Raw genomic sequence first — 23,504 nt, 5'->3', positions numbered from 1 at the left:
TCTGTGCACTAGGATCCAAAGTGAAAGGGGCCCAACTTTTACCCTGCAACAGCAACAGCAACCAGCTGAGCAATATATCACGTTTCTAGACTCAGATAAATTAAGGAAATTGGTAGCTTGGCCAGTACAATAGAAATTGTACTAAGGAAAATACTCGGTCAGCACAATGATTTTTCCTTGCACAACTGAATGCTCTCACTCTGCGCCAGATTAGATTTGGGGTTAGCATGGAGCATGGGGGGAAAGGGAAGAACATTCAACTGCACCAACGCTAATCCTTGTACTAGTGCTAATATTTCATCCAATACCATGCTGATTATTTAATTTATGTGTATTCTGCTTTTCAACTGAATTGATTCATCAAGCTATTTCACACTCCAGAGAAATTGTCTTCTTTCTTTCCAAATCTTCAGAAATCATCTTAGATGTTTCACAGTATGTAAATTCACAGCACAATCTATACATGTTCAATGGGGTATTGCTCCCAGGTACATGGGTATATGAGTGCAGCTTCAGTCATCGCTGGTTAAAAAGCATGCATGCAACTGATTGAAACATTTATTTGCTGCCACCTCTCCCTGCAGTTCCAGTGCTATTCACTATACGTAACCTTCATGAACACCCGTTACATAGAACCTGAGGGTATATGCAGAAATTGAAGCACTCAAATTATTATTATTATTATTATTATTATTATTATTATTATTATTATTGGAAGGTTGTAAGACGCTCTGTGCGAATATGCTCAGTAAATCTAAAATTCTGAACCACTTCTGTCACACACTGGACTGATGCCCCATTCAAGAGCACACAAGGAGGTTGAAGAGGCAGACTCTGCCCAATAACAGAGTCACAGCTTCCTAGTTAACATCGTTCAATTATGCTAAGCTTCAGTCTACTTAAGTTTCTCATTTGGTTTCCCAAGGCATCATACCTGGAACCTGTTGCCTGCACTAAGTTCTTCCTAGGCAAGCATTAAATATCACAGCTAGCTTAATAAAACAAATTTACATTTTCCCAGGAAGAGATAAAGCATCAGCTCAAGGTTAGCTCGCCTACGGCATTAAGGAATTAACATAACGGTGGCAATGCTTGACAGTGGAACCCTGTGGAACGCCTTCCCATCAGATGTGTAACTATATAACCTTTAGAAGACATCTGAAGGCAGCCCTGTATAGAAAAGCTTTTTAATGTGTAATGCTCTATTATGTTTTTATATATGTCGGAAGCTGTCCAGAGTGGCTCAGGAAACCCAGTCAGATGGGCAGGGTACAAATGTTGTTGTTGTTGTTAAATTACAAATAGAACAGGGCCATCGCTCAAAATCAGCATGCCCCACACATTACAATCCTGCAGTTGGGGCAGGAAGACAGAGGGGGGGAGAGCGCAAATCTAGACAGAAACCAATTCAGATGTCCTCTTCCATTTGTAAACTTGGCTGGCATGACTGCAGCCCCATGCAGCGTTCCCTCATCCCCTCTGAAAGACCTAGCATACAATTCATGCAGTGTAGTGTGTTCCTCTCCCTCTGGCTCCACATCACTGGCTACTGTTGGCAAGCAGGCATGGCACTGGCGTAAAAATGCCAGGCCTTCAGGTAAATTGCATTTGGTATTTCAGAGGGGGAAATGAGGCAGCTGCTTCTAGTGGTAGCCCTCTTTTTCTAGCAACACTTTATTCCAGACATAAACGAGGTTGGGTGTGACTCAAAGTGATCTTCAGAAATATAATCCTGCCAACTTAGCTTTCCAAAGCAACAGAGGAAATCCAAATCGGGGCTTTCTTTTCCCTTGCTTAGAGAGAGAGAGAGAGAGAGAGAGAGAGAGCGCGCTGACATGATGGGCAGCTTTCCACAAAGCTGTGGAACAAGCAACAATCCTACTGTTGTTTGGCAGATTCAGTAAATAACGTGGTTTTGTCCCCAAAACCGAACTTTTATTTTTCCCTCTCTTTTTTCCCAGTTCAAGTTGAAGTTTGTTCCCACGATCCCACCACTTGTTGCAGCCCTTCAGCGAACCCTCCAAGCGAACAATTATCCTGCTCCTGTTCCTTGGGGTGACAGGAAATAAACCTGCTCACAGGATGATAACCATGGAAACACAGGCCCAGAGTGAGTGGAGCTCTCCAGCAACAGACAAAGGAACTTGCAGAGTAGAAATAAAAAGACAATCAGCTCTCCCCATTTACAGAAGCTAATGGTCAAAGGGGCCAAGGGATCTGGCAGCTTAAGAGCTCTGCATCTGAGACTTCTGGATCTTCTGAATGCAAGCCTTCAAATGAATGCTCAGGGAGAGGAGCCAAGGATTGGATGTGGGGTGAATCCCAAGAGTTCAGTGGAGGCAGAGTATGTTAGGTGACAAGTCCCCTTTTTAACAGTTTGGACTGTGCAGCAATGGATGTGTACATAGGGAATGGCTCGCTGATGTGGTTCTTTCACAGTACATAACCTTTGTTGGGGAGTAGGTTTGTAAACTGCCTATTTGGCGGCAAACGCAGGATTCCCAACCCCATGGCATGCAAAGCATTGAGTGAGGTGAGGAGATTGTGTTTGTTATATCTGCAGGGCTATGCTTAATTCTTTCATTGTCTGACATTTTCTTCTACAACTGTCCACTTACTCGTCTGCTTTTCCCCATTTTATTTTAATGAAACTACTACCTGCCTTTACATTTTGGAAAATGCCTTAGGAACGTACAAAAAAAGCAAAACACACACAATAACCAAACTAAAGGGGGGCGGGAGCAGATAAAACAGATTTAGATTAAAATGCCAAAGACAGAAAGCTTAGGCTGCCAGAACTAATGCTTGACAGGGAAGAAAATGTATTTTTGCACTGTGGTGGAACGCCTTTTTTTGGGGGGGGGAGGCAAGGGGGTTCCACAACTTCGGTGCAGCCATAAATAAGACTCTTTCTCATGTCCCAATCATTAAATGGAACTCAGGTGGGACACAAATGAGAGCCTCTCCAGAAATTCTTAACGAGGGAGCAGGGTTCATATGGAAGAAGTCTTTCAAGAGTCAATGGCCAGTCTGAATTGGAGCTGGTATAGTTCTTGGAACAAGGAAGTTGCATGGTGAAAACAACTGGATCCAGACAGCTCTTCTGGGCCAGCAGAGGTTTCCAGACACTTCTCAAAAATCGGTCTCCCCAGCCCTATTGAAGATCTCTACAGCTTCCAACTAGGGTTACTGGGAAATGCAGTTTCCCCAGTGCTGCTGGCGCTTACTAGCAGCCCTGGGAAATGTAGTTTCCCTCAATATTCCTGGCTAGTGACTCACAACCATGGCTACATGAGAGGCACCAGAGAAGGGAGCCAGGAGAGAGGTACCTTCCTCTGTCTCAATCTCATATCTGCACCACCAGAGCAGGAAGACTGATAAGCCAGTAGGTGGAAGGCAGGATGAGATTTGCAGGAGAAGTCTGCACCATCACTAGTGCAAAGTCCTCACCACATGTTAGTGAGAAATCAAACTAGATCTTTGGGTTGTAACCTAAGGAGCAAGCAGCTATGAACTTCCAAAGCAGGGTGACAGAAAGGTCTCCCAAGCATATGACAGCATAGCCCTTTTCGGCCTTTGATAATTATCTACTTATTTGCTCATCATGTCATACAAAAGAGTCTCAAAGCAAAAGTAAAGATACAAATATAAATAGGAGGGCAGGTGGGCTGGGGGGGGGTGACATATGAGATTAAAAACACAAGCAGCAAAGCACCGAACATGATCACACACAACTTCATAGAACAATAAAAAACCCACATTCGTCAGCATGGCCACCATCAAATTAATTAATTAAAAGATGCCCGACAAAGCTGTGTGGGAAAATCAATCAAATGTCTGGGAGAAGAAGAAATTATTTTCCTGGAGCCAGAAATATATGCAAGCCAGAAATATATGCAAGTTCCCTGCTTCGAAGTTCAAGAATTAGTTTGTTGTTTTTAAAAAGGGGGAGTTAGCTGAGAGAGGGGAATTAAGAGATGGAAACGCCATGACCAGAAAAAGGAACCATGTCAGATCCTTGTGCCTGAACTAACTTTTTTACAGGGAGTCTTAGGAACGGAGGCAAAATTGCGGTGGGGTTAAATTCTAGGCCAGGGGCTCTCCGACGGCAGTCTGCCATATTCATTCAGGTGGCCCAACCAGTGTCTGTGGATTTGTGGCTGAAAATGGGAGACATCACATCCATCACACTAAATATTCATATTGATTTTAGCTGCACTTTTACTGCTTCTTTTATTTATTATGTTGCATTTTGTAGTATTTCAATTTAAATTCCATGGAATACAATAAGGTACAAGACGCAATAAACAACAGGATCAATAAAATTACAATTAAGACTCGTACAGCATCTAGTACAGCACACGACAACGGGTGGATGGGGTAGTGGGAAAATCATTAAGTGGTCCTCTAAGATCCTCAGCAATTTTCAAGTGGCCTATGGCGCAAAAAAAAAAAATTGGAAACCACTGTCCCAAGCCTTCTTGACAAAATAGAAACTGGCAAATCATCAGGTCTGGATGGCATACACCTAAGAGTTCTTGAAGGACTCAAAGGTGAAACTGCTGATCTAACAAAAATAAATGACTTGTTCAGATGATCAGCCTCCATATAAGGGGACAGGAAAATGGTTGATGATCACACTGATTTTTTTTTTAAAGGGATCCAGTGGGGATACTGGAACTTGCAGGCCAGTTAAGCTTGAACATAAGTTCCAGGTATACAGATGAAAAGAAGTAATAGATAAAATAGCCAAGCATACAGAAGAACAAGCCTTGCTGAAGCAGAGCCAGAACGTCAAGTTGTGTGTGGCAGCTGTGAAAAAGTGCAATTCCATGCTAGGGATAAATAGGAAAGGAATTGAAAATAGGACTGCCAATATCATGATGTCGTTATATGAATGTATGGTGTGATCACACTTTGGGAATACAGTGTGCTGTTCTGGCCACCTCATCTCAACAAGGACACTGTATAGTTGAAAAAGGTTCAGAAATGGGCAACCAAAATGATCAATGGGGAAGGAAAAGCTTCACTCTTTAGGACTTTTTTGTTTGGAGAAAAGGCAAGTGATTATGCATGGCATGGAGAAAGTGGAGGGATAGAAGTTTTCCTTCCTCTCTCACAATACTACAGCTCAGGGCAGCTGACTGCTGGAAGATCTGGGGCAGAAGAAAGGAAGTACGTCTTCACACAAACTGTGGAACTCACTCTCACAAGAGGCAATGGTGGCCATTAACTTGGGTGGCTTTAAAAGGCAATTAAGAGAAATCCATGGAGGAGAAGGCTACTAGACCTGATGTTCTACCTCCTATGTTCTACCTCCACTGTTGCAGGCAATATGCTTCTGGATTCCAGTTGCTAGAAACCACAAGATGGGAGAGGTGCTGTTGCACTTGGCCCCTGCTTGCTGGTTTCCCAAAGCAGGTGTCTGTTCAGCCCCTGTAAGAACAGGATGCTGGCCCAGGCAGGACTCTAACTAGATCCAGCAGGCTCTTCCTAAGTCCTCATGGAAACGGGTAAGGAGCTGTGCAGGGCACTGGAATGCCATTTCCAAAGAGCAGAAGCCTTGGGCTTGCTAGGCTTCAGCAGGGATGCCCAACACCTTTCTAAGTTTCCGTTTGCTAGGATGAAGTTCGGAGACCCCCTTCTAGGAAAACACTTTTCATTTCAGAAATAGCGCACATGCATGCACAAGGACAGGGGCCCTATAAACAGTGGTCAGTCATACAGCTAAATGGAACCTCCATATTTCAGGGGCAGTATACCTTTGAATATCACCTACTGGGGAGGGAAGAGGAAGTATGTGACCTTCATGCTTTGCTGCTTCTGACTATCTGCGCTTTGGTCTGTTCCAGCAAGCAGTTCTCATCCATGTAATGGATCCCTTCATTGAATATGCCCTAGAGCAGAGCTAACCAAGAAAGCAGTCAGGGACAAGCCAAAGGGAGTGCAACCACTCTGTAATGGCAACCGCTCTCTTCTGCTTGGGTGTGGAGGAATTGAGGAGACAGATCATGAGATGGGCCAATAGTGGTGAAATGCACTTTCTCTAAGGAAATGTCTTTTGAAGTGGAGGACAGAGGTAATTGCCCCTCACCCTGAGGTAGGCTACCCAAAATGTTTCTCCAGCACAAATTATCACTCTCTACCCACATGACTCTGGCCCTCACAAAATGGCGGGGACATTTGCAGGAGAGAAAATTCCAACAAGCTTCCTGTCCTTGCTGAGCTGAAGAATTTGAAAACCTTTCTCCCATGCTACTTACCGATATTTGGGTGTTTTAATAATCGGCAGATTCGAGCCTCACGTTCCAGTTTCTGGTGATCTAAGAGTAGGAGAAAATAAAATAAAGAGTTAGTTGGCAACTTCTGCTCCAGGGCCCTCGCTCTGATCTAAACAAAAAGCCAGACAGACACACCAACAGACCAGCAGCAAACGGAATGTGGCGGATGTCTGAGAGCAGCCTTCTCTCTCCCAGAACATGCCTTCCTCCAGGATGGCAAGCAACTCTGACAATATTTATATTGAAGGCAGCAGAGATAGCGTTGACATGCAAATGACATGCTACTTTTCTATGTGAAAGGAATTGCTTTAGATGGCCCGTTCTTTCATTGTGTTGAGACTTTCAGTAGTTATATGCAAGACCTGAGTATTTTTTTCTAAGGCATATATACTTAAATGTGTGTTTAGGTATATTCTGCTAAACTCCTCTATTAATAATCACATCAAGATACTCCTCTGAAGGAAATGTGCATTGCCTCAATAAATGTGTGCACCTTTAATTCTCTCTCTCTCTCTCCCTCTTATATCACCATTTTTCTTTAAAATTCCAATTATTCAGGGTTCAGAATAAGCAGTTGAATGAACATTTTGTCAAGGCCAGTCCAAGACATTTTGGCACCTGAGGCAAACCCTAAAATGGCAGGCCCTCCTCCCACCAGGGAAGAAGGGATGAGTGAAGACTGACTTCAGGAACAAGGTGGGGGGGGGGAGACCAATATTGGGATCTGCTTCCCCTGGGGATCCTGCAGCCTGAGGCAATCACCTCACCTGGTCTCATGTGTGGGGCAGCCCTGCTTTTTGTTGATTTGTATAATTTGGGTGTAGAACTAAGTTTCCTTGGTGCAAAACACGAACTGAACTTGATATCAGGGGAAATTATTGCTTTCTTTTTCTTTTTCTTTTGTATTCTGTGTTTTTAATATTGTAATTTATTTATTTTGTTGTGAACGGCCTTGAGATCTACAGATGAAGGGCGGTATACAAATTTAAAGAGTAAGACTAAGACTAAGAATAAAACATATTGGGAAATGGTTTACAGAAGAGAGTAGGATTAACGAGTCTTGTATCGAAAGCCAAAGAATTCACCCTTAACCTGTTTCTAGGACAGATACACAGAAGGTTAGGTTGGACACAATCTAAACCCACAATCGTAATGTGGAATGGCTTGGAGGTGGGGACACAGAGGTGCTGCCAGTTATCTTTATATCCTAAGGAGGACATTCATCGCAACAGAAAAGCAACGTCAGTTCCAACAGGGTTGTCATCTGGACTAGAAAGGAAAAGCATTGAGGCAGCAGCTTCTCCATAACCCTGAAAAATCAGACATGATGTGTGTAGGGGGAGGGGGAGGTTAGGGAGGGAGAAGATGCCAGAGGGCCCTTTCTAGTCACCAAGGATCAGACAGAGAAGTGATTTGTCAACTCAGTGATCACGTCCCTTCTCTAACAGCAGCAAAAAGGAGAAGATCATCAAGCAAGGTGAAAACAGGGCTTGAAAGTCAACGAGGAAGACTGGCGTTTTTTTAAAAAAGCAATGCTGGTGCTGACTTTGGGCCACACAGCTTCACCCCTTGCCGATGGTAGAGAGTTAATGCCAGGATTTGTTTGCTTGTGTAAAGGAGGGAAACTGCCTCCAACCTCAGCATGCACACACATTTATTGCACCAATATTGAGCCTGCTGTTCTCTCCCAGCTCAGAGAGATCAAAGTCAGCGGCTCATGATCAACAAGTTGGGTTGCAGAGGGGTTTCAAGAGGAACTCCAGCCCCAGGAAAGAGCTGCTGTTATGGGTAAGAGAAAATCTACTGCCAAATTGATTTTTGGAAGGCCTTCCATTTCACACAAGACAGGGAGGTCTCATGCACCTTCAAAAACTGTTCAGAAGCAAAATATTTCAGTATTACCACTGCAGCACAAAGTCTCATCACCTCGCAACTCTTCCTATAGTGATACGTCTCCCTCAAACTAAGAATTAGTCCCAAGGATCACAGCAAGCATCCCGGGGCGAGGAAGGGAAAGTGCTTGAGCTGCATCAAAATGCAGCGTTTCAGAAACACGGAGCAGAAGTTCTGTACCAGAGATCTCCTCCCTTGCACCCAAAAGATGCTGCAAACTTTGCAAGCAGAACCTCAAAAGATCTAGTGCAATGATCACCAAGTTTGAGAACAGCAGCTGCACAGCAAAGCAATGCAGTTCTTTGCCACTCCAACACAGTGGAAGAAAAATACTGATTAATCTTTTATATGGTGTAAGAGCCTTTCTGCACATTATGTAGCTGTGACTGCAGACTTGGATGCAGAGCTGATCTATGTGTCACACAGAATAAAGTGGTAGAATTCTGGATGCTTCCACAACAAATAGGAGGGGGGGCATGCTTTTGAACACCACCATCAGTATGTAAAGACAAAGCCATCAAAAGTAGGTCTTTGGTGAGAAGACCCTGCTAGGATGCTTCCCCCTCTTCATGGGTTAGTTTTCTGAAGGCAGTTAGTAGCCTGTGTGAATGTTCAAAAAATATTAATACCACTCCCCACACCCGAAATCTGGTGTGCTCATCTCAGCCTCCTAATTCATTGTGCATGGCCTGCATCTTCAACCTGCTCTTGGGGGTTGGAAGTTGCTCCCCCTTTTCTGTCTGCATGCACAAACAAATGCAAACCTGCTTCTATGGAAAGAGAGTTGGCTTTGGATTTTGGCCAGCAAACTGCTCATACAGCAGGAGATGGGCTCACAGGAAGGGCAGAAGGTTTCAGTATGTGACTGCAGATATATATGGATTAGGGACTGAGAAGTGACCAGGCGCCAACAACAGGCCACAAGAGTCCCACAACCTACCAAAAAATAATAATTTAATTGCCTATTCTATTTGTCATTAATCACACAAACTATAAAGGCTAGAAATATGCTTTTCAAGAGACCAACAAGATTAGACAGAGTTACATACCACATTGCACAACTACAGAAATGAAGAGTTCCAATTTATAAACCTTTGTGAAACATGTACCTGCATATAAATTTGTCCTCTGCATTATTATTTCCTACTTGATTAGTACACCCAGCTATCTTTTTAAAAGCCATAAAAGGGAAAGTTTCTTGGATAAAAAACATTGGGCCAAAGGAGAGCTGGACAGTAAGGGGACTAAAAACTTACTGTAGCCAACACATGCCAGCCACATGAAATGAGAAGTCTAGAAAATACAGCACACACTAAAGGGTTGACTCACTAGAGCAGAGTTGCGCCTGTTGTCCCCACCCAAAAATCTGCAGATGATGTCCACTGCTGGAAACCTAATTTCCGATAAGCTGATGGCGATCGTGTTGGCCTAATGAGCGAGTTATGTTTGCAGTGAACCTGTTTCTTAGGGCAACAATGCAGGGAAGCAAACAGCTGATCAGGAGAAGGATGGAGATTTACCACGTGCTGCTCAGCTAGCCAGCCAAGATGGACAGCTGACCAGCTCACAGCCTCAGCAGACATGACATAACCAGTGAAATGCCACAGGCGATGTAAATCAAGAGCAATTGCTGCAGGGAACCTTACACCCTCTTGAGACACAGGAGGCAAGAGATGTAGGGTAGAATATAGCGATACCCACATGCACAGCTTACAACAAGGAGCCATGACCTCTATGCTCCCTGAAACCTACCTCATCTAAATGCATGCCCACACATATACACACAGCTGGCTGCAAACCAAGAAGGAAAGCACTCCAGTCACAAGGTACAGGAAAACTATTTCTGGTCAGGGGGAAAGAATTCCACGCTGTTCTGTCTCCAGGGCAACAAAACAGGCGGACAAGCACAAAGCGAAGAATTCAAGCTCGCTCCGGTTGTGTGGGACTCCTCCTGGAACTCCATGGCATCAGCCACCAAGCACTGTAAAAGGTCAGGCGCAAAAAGAAAAAATGGTTTCGGGATCCCCATCACTGACTCACTTGGAATGCAGACAGATCATCAATCCAAATGCTTATTCCAAAAGGTCATGTGACCACCAGAATGCCTGCAGTTATAGACTTTGAAACCAAACTCGGAACAATCCACTGGGCTGCCCCCTTCCATATCAGCTTTTGAGATAACGCATTTCAAATTTTAAGTAATTGCCCACAAAAGGAATATTGGGAGGGCCATGAGTTCCATCCCAGCTCCTGCAATGGACTGAGGAGTTCATGCCCATGCTGTCACCTGCAAACTTTTATTTTCATTAAAGCGATCAACCAATATGGATTTATTCCTGGGACCTATGGATTTATTCCTGGGACAATATCTCCAAAGTCTGTCGATAATAGCCTACTTGTAGTAAACTATGGTGATGGCATCAGCAACCTAGCGATAGAGACAACCACAGCCTCAAAATGGCCATGGTCTTTCAGGTATTCCAAATATATATATATAAAATCAGTGTGCGTCAATATCTTTGCTTCCTCCATCAAAGGCCCAGAACTTTTTACCAGGGACCAGAACTACAAGTCCTAGAATATAAGGCAGAAACACACGCCTCACTGGGGCTGGGTAACACCTGCTGCCTCCTTTGGTAAGCTTTTTCAGCCCTTGGGAGTGGGGCAGGGCAGATGTAGAGAGGTTTGAGCAGGATGGAAGTGAGCACACCTTGTTTCTTGTCAGAAATAAGGCATGCGACCGCCCAGGTCTGAATTCTCACAACAGACATACTCCTATGACAACACAGGTTTAATGCATTAAACTCTTGTGCTAACAGAGCATTCACGCAACTTTGAATTCCTCTTTATATTTTAGTTGTGAACCATACTTTGAAAAGTGGTTTGTCTGCTTGTCCACGTGTTCTCGATATGTTTGACCACCTCTCAAGATATCATCTCCAAACTCAGCTTGAGGGTTCCCAAGGTGGAGGATGAGGACTTTGTGGAATCAAGATGGCAAGACCAAATTAAACCTAATTAAACATTAGTTCTCCACACACACACACACACACACACACACACACATTGATTTGGGGCCAGGCCAGGTGTTTCCTGGGTCAGGGCAGAGTGCTGGGTTGGTGTGTGGGTGTTTGCGCACAGCCCTAAAACTCACAACTTACACAATCTATTAAAAAACCTCGATATTTTCTGGTTTCTTAAAATTACCAGGCCATACCGGGCACTTTCTGCGAGTAAACAATAAATAAAATAAACTATAGTTAATCTTAACTATGGTTAATAGAAACATGCCAACTTCAAGTCATAAATTATGAAGGTGGCTTTTTCCAACTATTCATACTAACAACAGTTTAAAGTTCAGATAACATGCTAAACTATGTTTAAATTAAAAGGAGATAAAAGCATCCAATCTCCTCCTTAGAGAAGAAAGGGAAGAGGGAGCAGCCAAGCCGAAGTCTCACAGGGGCTCATTCTCATAACTCTAAACACATTCATCATTCAGGCTTTATGCTATGACCTGTAGTAATACAAAGCTTCATATAAAATAAGGATTTGGACACTAAATTAACTGTCTATTTAATTATGTATTTCGAATAGCAATATAGATTTGTGAAAGTTTTGGTGAAGGTGGTTTACAGCAGCACCAAATGCCAATTCTGAAGTCCTCATTCCAGCTGCAAAAAGCATACTAGAGTTCCTTGGAGAGCTTTTTCTTTTAATGGGGTGGGAGGAAGCCTGGGGCAGAATATTTTCAGACAGACATACAAAATCAGTGGCCATCTGCAAACCCCGGATGACCTCAGAGCTGTCAAGTAGGAACATTTATGTAACACAAATAAAGAGATGTGATGAAAAAGGTCAGTGTGCCTAATCAGCTGTCATGTGGAGGAGAGGAGAAGAACACAAGTATGGCTGGAGAAAAAGGACAAGTAAAAACCATCCATCTTGGCCACCTCCCACTTCCCTAAGGGTGAACCGAGTTAAAAATAGAAAGTCACAATAAAAAGTGATCTATCTCGCACAAAATGAGGCCAAGCTCAAATGACTTGAGAGGGGAAGAGATTTTTGGTCATGTGCACTACCATGACCTTCCTGCCATGACACACCACACAACAAAGGACCTTGCATGCATTCATACAGAGTGCCTTGCCCTCCCCACCCAGCCAGAAGTTCATTCATAAATGTCCCAATGGATCTCCTCAGAGTGATGGCAAATGAGGGTTTTCATTACTGCTTGAGCAGCTTTATTTCTAGTCAAATTATTCTCAAGGCAGAATATAGGCAGAGCAGAGAAAACTTTAAAGAGGCTGCACTGGATCCCATCCTGCCTCCCTTCTCCAAACACCTACCTAATCATCTAATAGTTATTGTTGGACTCTACACACAAATCATGGAGATGAGAACATTTTAAAGGACCTCACCTTTAAGGCCAGCAGCAGTGTAAGAAATAAACAAACACATTGGGCCCAGGAAACAGCCACGTACAGCCAAAGGGGAATTATCAGGAGGAAAGCCACAGAAGGACTAATGGGGGAGATGCTCGTTTCACATTTCAGAAGATTCCAAGCAAGGTGGGGAAGCAGGCCCCATTATTCCCAACTGTTACTCAGAAGAAAAAAAGCTGAGATAAAGGGCAAACCTATACAGTGGACGCTCGGGTTGCGAACGCGATCCATGTGGGAGGCGCGTTTGCAACCCATGCCACTGCGTCTGCGCACGCGTGCAATGCAATCCACTGCTTCTGCGCATGCACAAAGTGCACAAGCGCCAAAACCCAGAAGCAACCCGTTCCGTTACTTCCGGGTTTGGCGCGGTGCGCAACCCGAAATCGCGCAACCTGAAGCGGCCGTAACCCGAGGTATGACTGTATCTTGAAACATTCCGTTTTCACGTAGCTCTGAGGTACTAACTACAAAATGCATACACAATCAGAAGGTAAATCTCACTTCTGCTTAAGAATCAAGTATAATAATTATTTCAGCGCAGGCCTTCCATAGCCTGATTATTACAAAATGCTTAGCCCACATTTGGCTTTCTCAGAGGCAAACAACTTGAACCTTTAGAACTTCAGGAGCCCTTAGCTGTACGTACACCAGAGGTGGTGCTTGGTTTGCATCTCTTGGTTTGCAGTTTAGCTTTGGGTAGATGATACCTTATTTCTGCCTGGGTGTTGCTTATATATTTGCATTTCCCGGCTTTTATATCACAGCCTTTGCTTTCTTCCTCAAACATGCTGGGGGCTGCACATTCTCTCACCAGGCTGCACACGCACTGCGCTGAGCTTGAGGCCCTCTTAGTTCCACTCTGTCTTTTGGGTCATACAGAGACTCAGGGTACTGAGGAAAATGCAAAGTTACAGTAGTCCTATTCATGCATTACTCACGTCCACATACCTGGGGCTAACCCTGCCTCTGGCACCTGCATGAAAACCCATATGTACAAGCAGCTGCACATAAACAGGTGTCTCTTTGTGGACATCTTCACTTGTGGGGGTCAGAGGGTTAGGGAAGTATGACATCGGGGGAGGGAGGGAGGGACACAGTTTCTGCTCTGATACATGATTGCCCTACACATGAGTAATGCACATGAGTAATCTAGCAGCTATGTTCAGACCAGAGGGCATCCCTTCTGCACACACAAGGCCCCAAGCAAAACCATTCCTACATTCCTACATCCTGGTAGGCTCTCCAAATAGCATAGCTGGCAAAGGGAGTTGTGGCCAACAACTTTGGAGAGTCACCGCTGGTCATAACCAGTGGCTTAACAGTACAAAACAACTTCAGCTATGTTCAGCCCATGCCCCACCAACTCCAAAGTTCACTGGATGCGACCATTTTTTGATGCCGTTGCTAACAGCAGCCTGAATTTTAAGTGCATCGCCTGCGACCCATTCCAGGAATGGAAGAAGCCACCTCCACTTATGGAACATGGGGTGACCTCAAGTCGTCCTATTTCCACAGTTGGCTTGCCTTGCCAGTGATAAAGGAATGGAATGAAGATGGCATTATCTTTGCGACCAAGCGGAAGTACTAAAAAGAGCTCCCCTTTGGTTCAGGAGTCCCTTGCAGCTAACAACTGCCAGCAGCAACCAAATAAAGCAGGCCACTCTTTGCTGCAACAGCAAAAGACGCAAGTTCCTATGATGAGTCACTCAGCCCCTGAATCCCTTTGCTGGCCTAGATTAGCACTGCTGCCACTCAACAAGGGAGTTGTGAACCAACTATTCTGGCCTGTGGCGTGCTAGCTGCTCCTCTCCCAGCCAGCCCAAGGCCCACACAATGCCCTCCACAACAAAGAGTGAGTCAGCAGCAGGAGGCGCATTAGCCGTCAGCCCACAGCAAATTCTTTGTTTCACCCAAGCCACGGATGGCAGGCGCCGAGAAAAGTTTGCTTCCTAAGACCTCAGAAGTCTGTCTTTCAGAAGGATGAAAACAAGAGTGGAAAGGACCAAGATAGAAAAGGAGACCATTTAAAGATATATAGCAATGGATCTCCCAGTTGTAGAACGGAACTCCTGCTGCTAACATGCATATTCAGTCCTAAGCAATATTCACACAAAGTTATCAGTCTTCTCGTGGCGAAAAACTGAAGAATGTACATCCAGGTCTCATCCATATCGTTGCAGCATTTGCTTTTCCCAGTGTGGACACCAACATCCATTAGCTCCCAGACTTGACCATGCTAACAGCCCTTTGACCTTAGGAACAACCTGTGACACGCTAAGGCTGCAATCCTATATACAATGTCCTAAGAGGAACTCAGTGGGACTTATTTCTGAGAACTAGAAAATTCTTTAAAAGGATGGTGTTCTGATAATGGGACACGGGTGATGCTGTGGTCTAAGGCACCAAGCCTCTTGGGCTCATCGACCGTAAGGTCGGCAGTTCGAATCTGTGTGATGGGGTGAGCTCCTGTTGCTTTGTCCCAGCTCCAGCATACCAGCGCAAGTAAATAGGTACCACTGCGACAGGAAGGTAAATAGCATTTCTGTGTGCTCTGGCTTTTATCACGGTGTCCTGTTGTGCCAGAAGAGGTTTAGTCATGCTGGCCATATGACCTGGAAAATTGTCTGCGGACAAATGCCTGCTCCCTCGGCATGAAAGTGGAGATGAGCGCCGCATCCCATAGTCAAATTTGACTGGACTTAAATGTCCACGGGTACTTTATCTTTTTACCTTTACCTGTTTCTCATGTCGTTGCTTCTCTTGGAGTTTACTCAGATAGTTAAGTGCATGTTCATAAGTTAAGGAAGCCATATGGATATCAATAATACCCAAGGCACTAACTAGCCCAAGCACATAAATGGTTCCTTGATAGATTGCTTATGGTAGGAAGTCAGAATTGCTTCCAGATATGCAGGTGCGAAGTCTGGTGTTTGGCTTGTGGTGGTTTTTGTCGTTTTCATTTTCAAGCAGTTGACATGCCACAAACAACTAATATGGGAATGGACAGTTGATGACCCATCCCATGAGCTCGTTGCCTTTTGCAAACTTATTTGTAGGGCTGCATTAACTTCAGGCTACTGATCTGTTACTGAACAGCGATAGAAACAACTCTTCTAAGAGTAGAGTTTGCACTTCAGCACTATATGCAATTAAGTTAACACTCCAGCTGCAGCTTCAAGACACCTAGGATAATGAGTATTTTTAAAAGGCATACTGTGGCCCCAGGATTTGTAAGTACCTGTAAGTGCTTGGTGTACCTTTCTGTACAGGAGGAAGTGGCAGAAGCATAGCTGTCAACTTTTTAAAGGGAAATTCCCTTATTCCAAATAGGATTCCTCGCAAGAAAAGGGAAAAGTTGACAGCTATGGGCAAAAGCCTTATTACCAAATCAAAGCAACTTCCGTACTCTTATACGATGCAAAGAGATGACTGTGGGACAGCTGTACACAAGGAAATGTTTGGTGGAAGAGAGAAATTGGGGCAGGCAGTGGGCAAGGCCTGCATGCAAAATGAACAGAACCAAACCAGTACTGTATCACAAAAGGAGGACCGGCTGCGATTATGTGAAGGTACTGGGCATTATCCAGCCAACTTGTTCAATCTGTGCAAGGATTTCTGCTTCCACAACAGAACTTTCTCCCCTCTTCTCCTTCTACCCCCTAAATCTGTTCTGTGGGTTTCCCCCAACCCTTTGGAGTAGATGTGGGTTGGGCTGGGCATAGGGAGGGGAGACCTTGTGTGCTGACAGAGCAAGTAACTTGGATGCCGCCCATTAAGTACAAACATATCTTCTAAGTGGGGGGGGGGAGCCTGCAAAGCCCAACTCTGCACTCACACAGGAACAATTGTGTGAACCTCATAAAAATCCCACTGTGGTGTGATGTGAAGCTTAAAGAAAGTCAAATCCACATAGAGGAAATATTGATAGATCTGCAGTGTATTTATTTTTATTTAAATATTTATCAGGTGCACTTTCATATAAAATATTGCAAGGTGATATATAAGCTGGAGGAGACATATAAAAATGTCAAGCACATTAACAGAAAGCTGGTCGGAAAAGAATCTTATTACAGGGACACAAGCTGCAGGAATGAGCCAGACAACCTCTCTCATCCCTACTATCCAGCCACAGGTACAAAAGAGATTGCACTTGCTTCTGTGAAACAGACACCAAGCTGCACCAACTGATATAAACACTACCAGGCTACCAAGCCCAGCCAAAATTTGTGGACCTCTGCGTTGATGTAAATCGCATAACGGTTTGGGAAGTGTCCTTTTCGCTTAAATGCTACCCTGCCATATCCCAAAGCAATTAAGAGCCTAGTAGCCGATCACAGAATCCTAGAACCTGCTGCCCCTTCGCTGCCACTGAGAAAAGGACGGAAGTGCCAGATGGCAGCCAAAAAAACATGCTAGCTCGGCAGCAGGGGGCTGAAATGCAATACATTCCTGTCAGATGACTTGGCTCCTCCAATCGCAATGCAGTTTAATCTCTGCTTAAAACTTCTCTGCCGCATCTGCCTCGGGAACACGGAGCACACGTCACCAGATCTTAGTGATTACACATCTGTTGCTAAAGGCAGATTTGTATTAGTTTGTTTGTCTGCGGAAGGGGGAGGAGAAAACCCCACGGCACTCCTCCTTATAGGTGCATCAGGAGTTAAGCAACACCGGCCAGGTATTCTCTGAAAGGAGACACTAGACCTAGGCTCTCCTATGCCTACACAAGTAATATGCAAAGACTGCAAATGGTTTTTAAAATTCATTTTTTGGTATATTTTCTTAGTGTTTATAAAGAGAGATACAAAACTGAATACCAAATATCTTTTTTTTAACCCATCATTAAATAAAATAAAAGCACAGAGAAAAGGAAAGGAAAGGAGGGGAGAGAGAAAACGATAAGAGAGACATAGAACATAACTTAAGAGAATAGAAAAAATAAAATACTGAAATTAAACAACTTCCATTTTTTCATCTGTCCACTATATGGAAACTTCATCCACCCCAATATAACACCCAACAAAACCACCTTTTATAAACCAACATTATCTTCAATCCCCAAATCCATATATCATTGTTTCATTTTCTTTTTCACGCAAAAGTCAATGAGAGGTTTCCAATCTTTAGCAAATGTTAACAATGACCTTTCTCTGATTAAACCATGTCAATTTTGCCATCTCAGCTAGGTCCATTAATTTTAACAACCATTCTTCCATTGTAAATAATAATTAATATTTCCATCTTTGCACCTACAATAGCAAAGACTGCAAATGTTTATCACTGTTGCAAGACTCTCTTTGCTAAGGCTGCCGTCCAATAAGCTCCTACCTAGGAGTCGCTGCCTTTGAACTGAGTACATTTTTCTCTTGGACCACTTTTATAGATCACACTGGCCGGCACTCCAGTTTCATGGCCACACTTCTGTCACTACACATGAGGGCTCGTCTTACATTTCAAACACACGCAAGTCACATTTGCGGCAAAGAAAAGCAGGCTGATGGAGGAACAACATGTACAAACAAGCTCAAAGAGAAGACTCGTGAATAGGGAGAGTCTGAAAACAACTCTGTTCGTGGATCTTATCTTTTCAGATAATTTGTGCACTGGTGTTCTCACATTACATCTGTACATAATTTCAGGGGAGGGTGCGACTTGAGGACACGCACGAAAGCTTTTAAAATTGCAACATGAGGAGCTGCTTGCAAGTTCCGGCTTTGGGTCTGTTCCCAAACCACATCCAATGTTATCACGCTTCTTTATCTTCACATAAACGTCTTGTCTAGCTCCTGTCCAAATCTGAACTTTTTAGAAGCAATTTGAACAAATGAACCCTACAGGAGCTCTCAGTTACATAGCGACACGCCTTTCTTGACCACTAAGGGGCGACATAACGATTTAGAATCATAGCAATGCAGGAATCTCTGCTAAACCACCCATGACAGATTTTAGTTTACCCTATTATATAAACCCAGCCTCCAGTCCACCAGCTCAAAGGATACCTACACTAGCCTTCAGATTATAAGTAGCTCTTTGCATCAGACATTTGGTACACCATTTTGGAAAGCATTTTGTCTGAGAAATCTATAATCCATTTAATTAAAACGAAGGCCACCAATCAATACTATTTCATTGCTCCTCAGGAGCAACATGAGAACATGTTGCATTTCTAAGAACTCGGGTTGTTTAGTGTGGCAGCACTCCCTGCCTATTGATATCAAGCAGGAGCCTTCACTGTACTCTTTTCAGCACCTGCTATAATAAAAATAAAATTTTATTACTTATACCCCGCCCATCTGGCCAGGCCTCCCCAGCCGCTCTGGGCGGCTCCCAACAGAATACCAAAAACATGACAAAATATCAAACATTAAAAACTTCCCTAAACAGGGCTGCCTTCTGATGTCTTCTAAAAGTCAGATAGTTATTTATTTCCTTGACATCTTATGGAAGCACGTTCCACAGGGCGGTCACCATTACCGAGAAGGCCCTCTGCCTGGTTCCCTGTAACCTCACTTCTCGCAATGAGGGAACCACCAGAAGGCCCTCGGAGCTGGGCCTCAGTGTCCGGGCTGAACAATAGGGGTGGGGACGCTCCTTCAGGTATACTGGGCCGAGGCCGTTTAGCGCTTTAAAGGTCAGCACCAACACGAAAAACGCTAAAAACACCTTTGTTTAGACAAGGCTACCCAGATGCTTAGGAAGTTGAGGTAATTTTAATCTGTTTTGTATTTTTGAGGGGACAATTACTGAGACCTTTTGCAGACACCACAGGAGGTACTGGCAGCACCCATGGACTGACACACACACACACACACTTTACACGAAGAGACTATATATATTCCTCCCATTTTTCTCTGCTCAAGACTTCCCACCCTGTGCTGCAGCCTTTGAAGAAGCAAGTACGGAAACTTGTAGGGACTTAAGAAACTTGGGACCCATTGGTCCATCTAGCTCAATACTGTCTGCACAGACTGGCAGTGGCTCTCCAAGGTTTCAGGCAAACCCTGAATCTTTCCCTGCCCTACCTGGAAATGCCAGGGTTTGGACCTGGGACTTTTCACATACAAAGCAAAATGCATCATGACTAGTGGTCACTGAAAGCCTTACCCTCCAAGAATTTCTCCAATCCTCTTTTGGAAGAGGGGAAAAAAGCAAAGGTAAATATTCCTACATGCAGTTTCTCTCTAGTTCTGGCTACAGTGAATAATTCTACCTTCTCTGATGATTCTCAAAGTCTGCTCATTTCTAGGCCCGCACATTTCCACATAAACAGATTATGTGCGGGATAACCACTGGGGAAAATGATGAGGCAAACAGGATTTGCCAGGCCTCACCCACAGAAAAAAGCGGGAAAAATATTTCTCCTAGCCCGTCTGCCACCAACCATTTGCAGCCTGAGAGACAAAAGTAAACAACTCTTGCACGTCCATATTAGGCCAATATATTTATTAGGCCAACCAAATAAATGTCACAAAATGGTGTGGGGAGTTTCTTCACGTTCTCCAGAACTCCTCACCGGGATAGATGGTAAAGAGGGTGATGGGAGAGAGAAAAGGTTGGCTGATGGTGAAGTCGTAGTGTCTGCCACTGATCACGGGCTTTAGGATGGAATGGGAAGGGATGGGACAGAGCAAATGTTCAAATGAGGGACTCTGCTAAGTGCTGCACAGGTTTGAGTTCGCACCTATGGGTGCTGGGAAGAAGGAGCATAACAATGGCTCGTTCTCCATACTTAATATATAACCCAGCTGTTATCCTGGTTTGTCTCCATCTTTAGGCAAAACATACAAATGTCTTGGTAGGTAGAAAAAGAATAAGAGAAGTGTGTGTGTGTGTGTGTGTGTGTGTGTGTGTGTGTAACAACAACAAAGGTAGAGAATAATTTTAGGAGTTGTGCTAGGTTTGAAAAACAAAAGTCAACATAAGCCAAATTGGGCAGCTTCATTTTGCAATAAGAGGGAAAGCATGAAATCCTCTTCCTGAGCTTTAGAATCCTGCTGCTTTATGACTAAAGTTGGCATTATTGGTCACGCGAAAATTAAAAGCTAACTATTTTGGCCCATAAAGAAAATAATCCCTATTAGGGCAGCGACTTTATTAGTACTTCCATTTGTACTACAGTTTCCCTGCTCAGAGCCGATTCTCGCATTTGATGCAGGTGACCAGGTGAGAGTAGCTGCTTGCAGGCATCTCTCTTCCCCACCTGACTAACCCACAGCTCAAATTCAAGTTTCCTCCACATGCTTTCAAAGAAAGAAACTCAAATTCAAGTTTCCTCCACATGCTTTCAAAGAAAGAAACCATTTTACTCTGCCCTTAATAAAAGGCAGTGCAATTACACATTCATTTGAAGGATGGATGGGATTTAGGGCTCTTCAGAAATAGAGATGCAGCACCTTTCTGAAGCAATTCAGAAAATGCAGGGGTAGGTGGGAGAGGAAAAAAGAGACAGGAGGGAGAGGAAACAATCGCACCTACAGAGCAAGAGGGCTCTTAAACTTGCCCAACAACAACTGCTTTCCACGCCTCACTGTGTTGAGGAGTGATCCAGCAGACTCAAAATGGATTATGACCTGCTCTCTTGAACTTCTTAGCCTACAATCCACTTGCTACCAACCTCTTGGGAGTCTGCAACTCTTGTCGGCTCCCCCTGAGAAACCAAAGCACCCTGCTCCTCATTAACACACTAGTAGCATTTCTGTTGCTGCTGCAAGGAACAGAGGCAAAAATGGGCCCCACCTAGGGACACACATACCAAAGGGAGATTTGCTTCAGTTGCATTCTGCCCGATTCTGCAATATGCAGCAAGAACAGCACAGCAGAGATTATAGTGAGAGCAATCTCACAGGTCAGGTCAGGTCCTCCACCCAACTGTAATATGGCTGTGTGTGAGAGAGAATGTGTGCTCTGCAACTGTACCCACCCAGGCAAAGACAGTGGTATTTGTTTATTTGAAAGTATTTTGAGCCCACCCTTCATAAAAAATTGATCCCAGGGCATGGTACAAGCTTAGTAAAATAATGCACATAAAACAAATTATTCAGTTTCAGACCTCCATACTACAGCAGCAGCAGTAAAAACATGATAATTATCTACAGAACCAGAAAGCAATTTCACCCTTCAGAACTAAACTTTACATAACGCACTGGGTGTTAAGATTAGTTGACCTCCAATGAACATTAAACTATTTGTGTGTTAACTGGATAGATCTTCCCTACAGAAATAATCAAGAAGCGTGCCACAGGTAGATTAAATGGGTTTTTTTTAAATTTTGTTTTAAAAGATGTGACCAATACAACAGTTTTGCAACCTCAAGAATTCATCTGTAACACAGGCAATTATATTGTCTTAAAAAGTATGCATCTGCAGCAGTGTGTGTGTGTGTAGGCTATACAGCGAAGGTTTCTTGGGCAAGTGTCAAATTCATGGTAATGTTTATTTGGAACTGCGTTGGAAGAGAGAGTTTTCTACCAAATGGCCTGTGACCAATATGACATGACCGACATAACATGTGAAAATTCATTGACAATCTAGACACACACAAACGAATGCCTCCAAAGTAAGACCCTGTGTATATGTCATTCTATTATGCATTCACAGTTTGCAACTGTGCACCAAGTCCATGTGGGAAGTTGTAATGCCCACAGGAATTTACACTTGGCGGTGGCAGCATCCTAATGATTTCGCTCTCTTCAACCCAACAATTATCATCATTTGCAGGGAAAACAAATGTCAAGGAAATCCATTTTTTAAGAAGAAGATTTCATATGATTCTACATTCACGATCACCTTCTCCATTTCCATATGCAAGTGCTCTCAACTATGAAATTAGTGCTCTGTGTGGGTGACATAGACAGTGTTAGAAACTGAGATATGAAAGCTAGGAGCTAAATGGCACCTTAAACCTTGGCTATGGGTGCAACAACGGAATGTCTAGGCGTGCATTTTTATCACAAGAATACAAGCCTGAAAATGAATGTACTGTAGCTAAACTATTATATTCATTTTTCACAAGGTCTAGTCCTTCCCCTGCCCACCCCCCTAATATCTTTAAGAGGGTCTCTTCTCCAGTCTTCAGAGAGTAGCTAGAAGTGGGGAGGCAGAAAAGGGTCCTCCTTTCCTTCCACTCTGCAGTTTCAATCTGAAATCTTAGGCGTACTACTGCGCCCAGAGCTCAAACTGCTCACGGCTAGAACAAGGGGAGTTTCGAACACTGGACGTAGATTAAGACGACATAGTTTCAAGGACAAAAAGTGGACCATGAGGTCATTGCATTTGGAAATACACCTGGGTCTAAAGTCAACAGCTTAGGCTTTGGTTATGAATGCATACAGATAAGGCTTCAACCCTAATGGCGCCGACTAGCACCGGGTAGGTAGGCTGAAGTCAGAACTCAAGAAGGAGCTGAGCTAGGAAGATCTGGGGCTTAACCAGGAGTTCCAGAGCAGGAATGAGAGAGCTAGGGAGCTGTTCACCCAGAAAAGGTCCAGAAGAGACTGAGAGACGTATAGTTATTCCAAGCTCCACCACCTCTATCTGGTCCTCACTTGGGTAATTTCTTGCAGCTGGATTTTCTCCCATGTTAGACCCCTGACAATAGAACACTCTGGCAGCTAACAGGTACACCTTCTGTGACTGAGCTTCGCATTGGGTCCACTGACCCCTTTATGCTTGATGCTGCGGGGAAGCGGTAATGGGGGAGAATACAGGTATAGGATCTAGACAGGGCTTGAAATGGCATCCTTAGGTGGTCTAGGTGCTGAATCTGTGAAATACAGCTCTTCGGGCTGTTTTTTGTCTCCTGCGGCTTCTTCAGTTGGAGCAGAGTTTGCATAGGGCCTAACCCTCTTTTTCCAAAGATGCCTCCTAAGCAACTCCCAGTGTTTTC

At 44.0% G+C, this 23,504-nt stretch overlaps 1 protein-coding gene across 36 annotated transcripts in view; it reads right to left on the bottom strand.

Annotated features, from left to right (window-relative positions):
* CAMK2G (calcium/calmodulin dependent protein kinase II gamma) overlaps positions 1-23,504 on the bottom strand; it is a 156,635-nt gene that overhangs the window by 85,825 nt on the left and 47,306 nt on the right. For all 36 annotated transcript variants that reach the window (XM_033148543.1, XM_033148544.1, XM_033148551.1 and 33 more), the window contains exon 3: positions 6,264-6,323. In XM_033148543.1, coding sequence (XP_033004434.1) covers positions 6,264-6,323 — 60 coding nt within the window. The remainder of the gene's footprint in view (positions 1-6,263; positions 6,324-23,504) is intronic.

This window comes from Lacerta agilis, chromosome 5, assembly GCF_009819535.1.
Source record: "Lacerta agilis isolate rLacAgi1 chromosome 5, rLacAgi1.pri, whole genome shotgun sequence".
NCBI lineage: Eukaryota > Metazoa > Chordata > Lepidosauria > Squamata > Lacertidae > Lacerta > Lacerta agilis.
The sequence above is the reverse complement of the archived record's forward strand: the minus strand, read 5'-3'. Positions and strand labels throughout refer to the sequence as shown.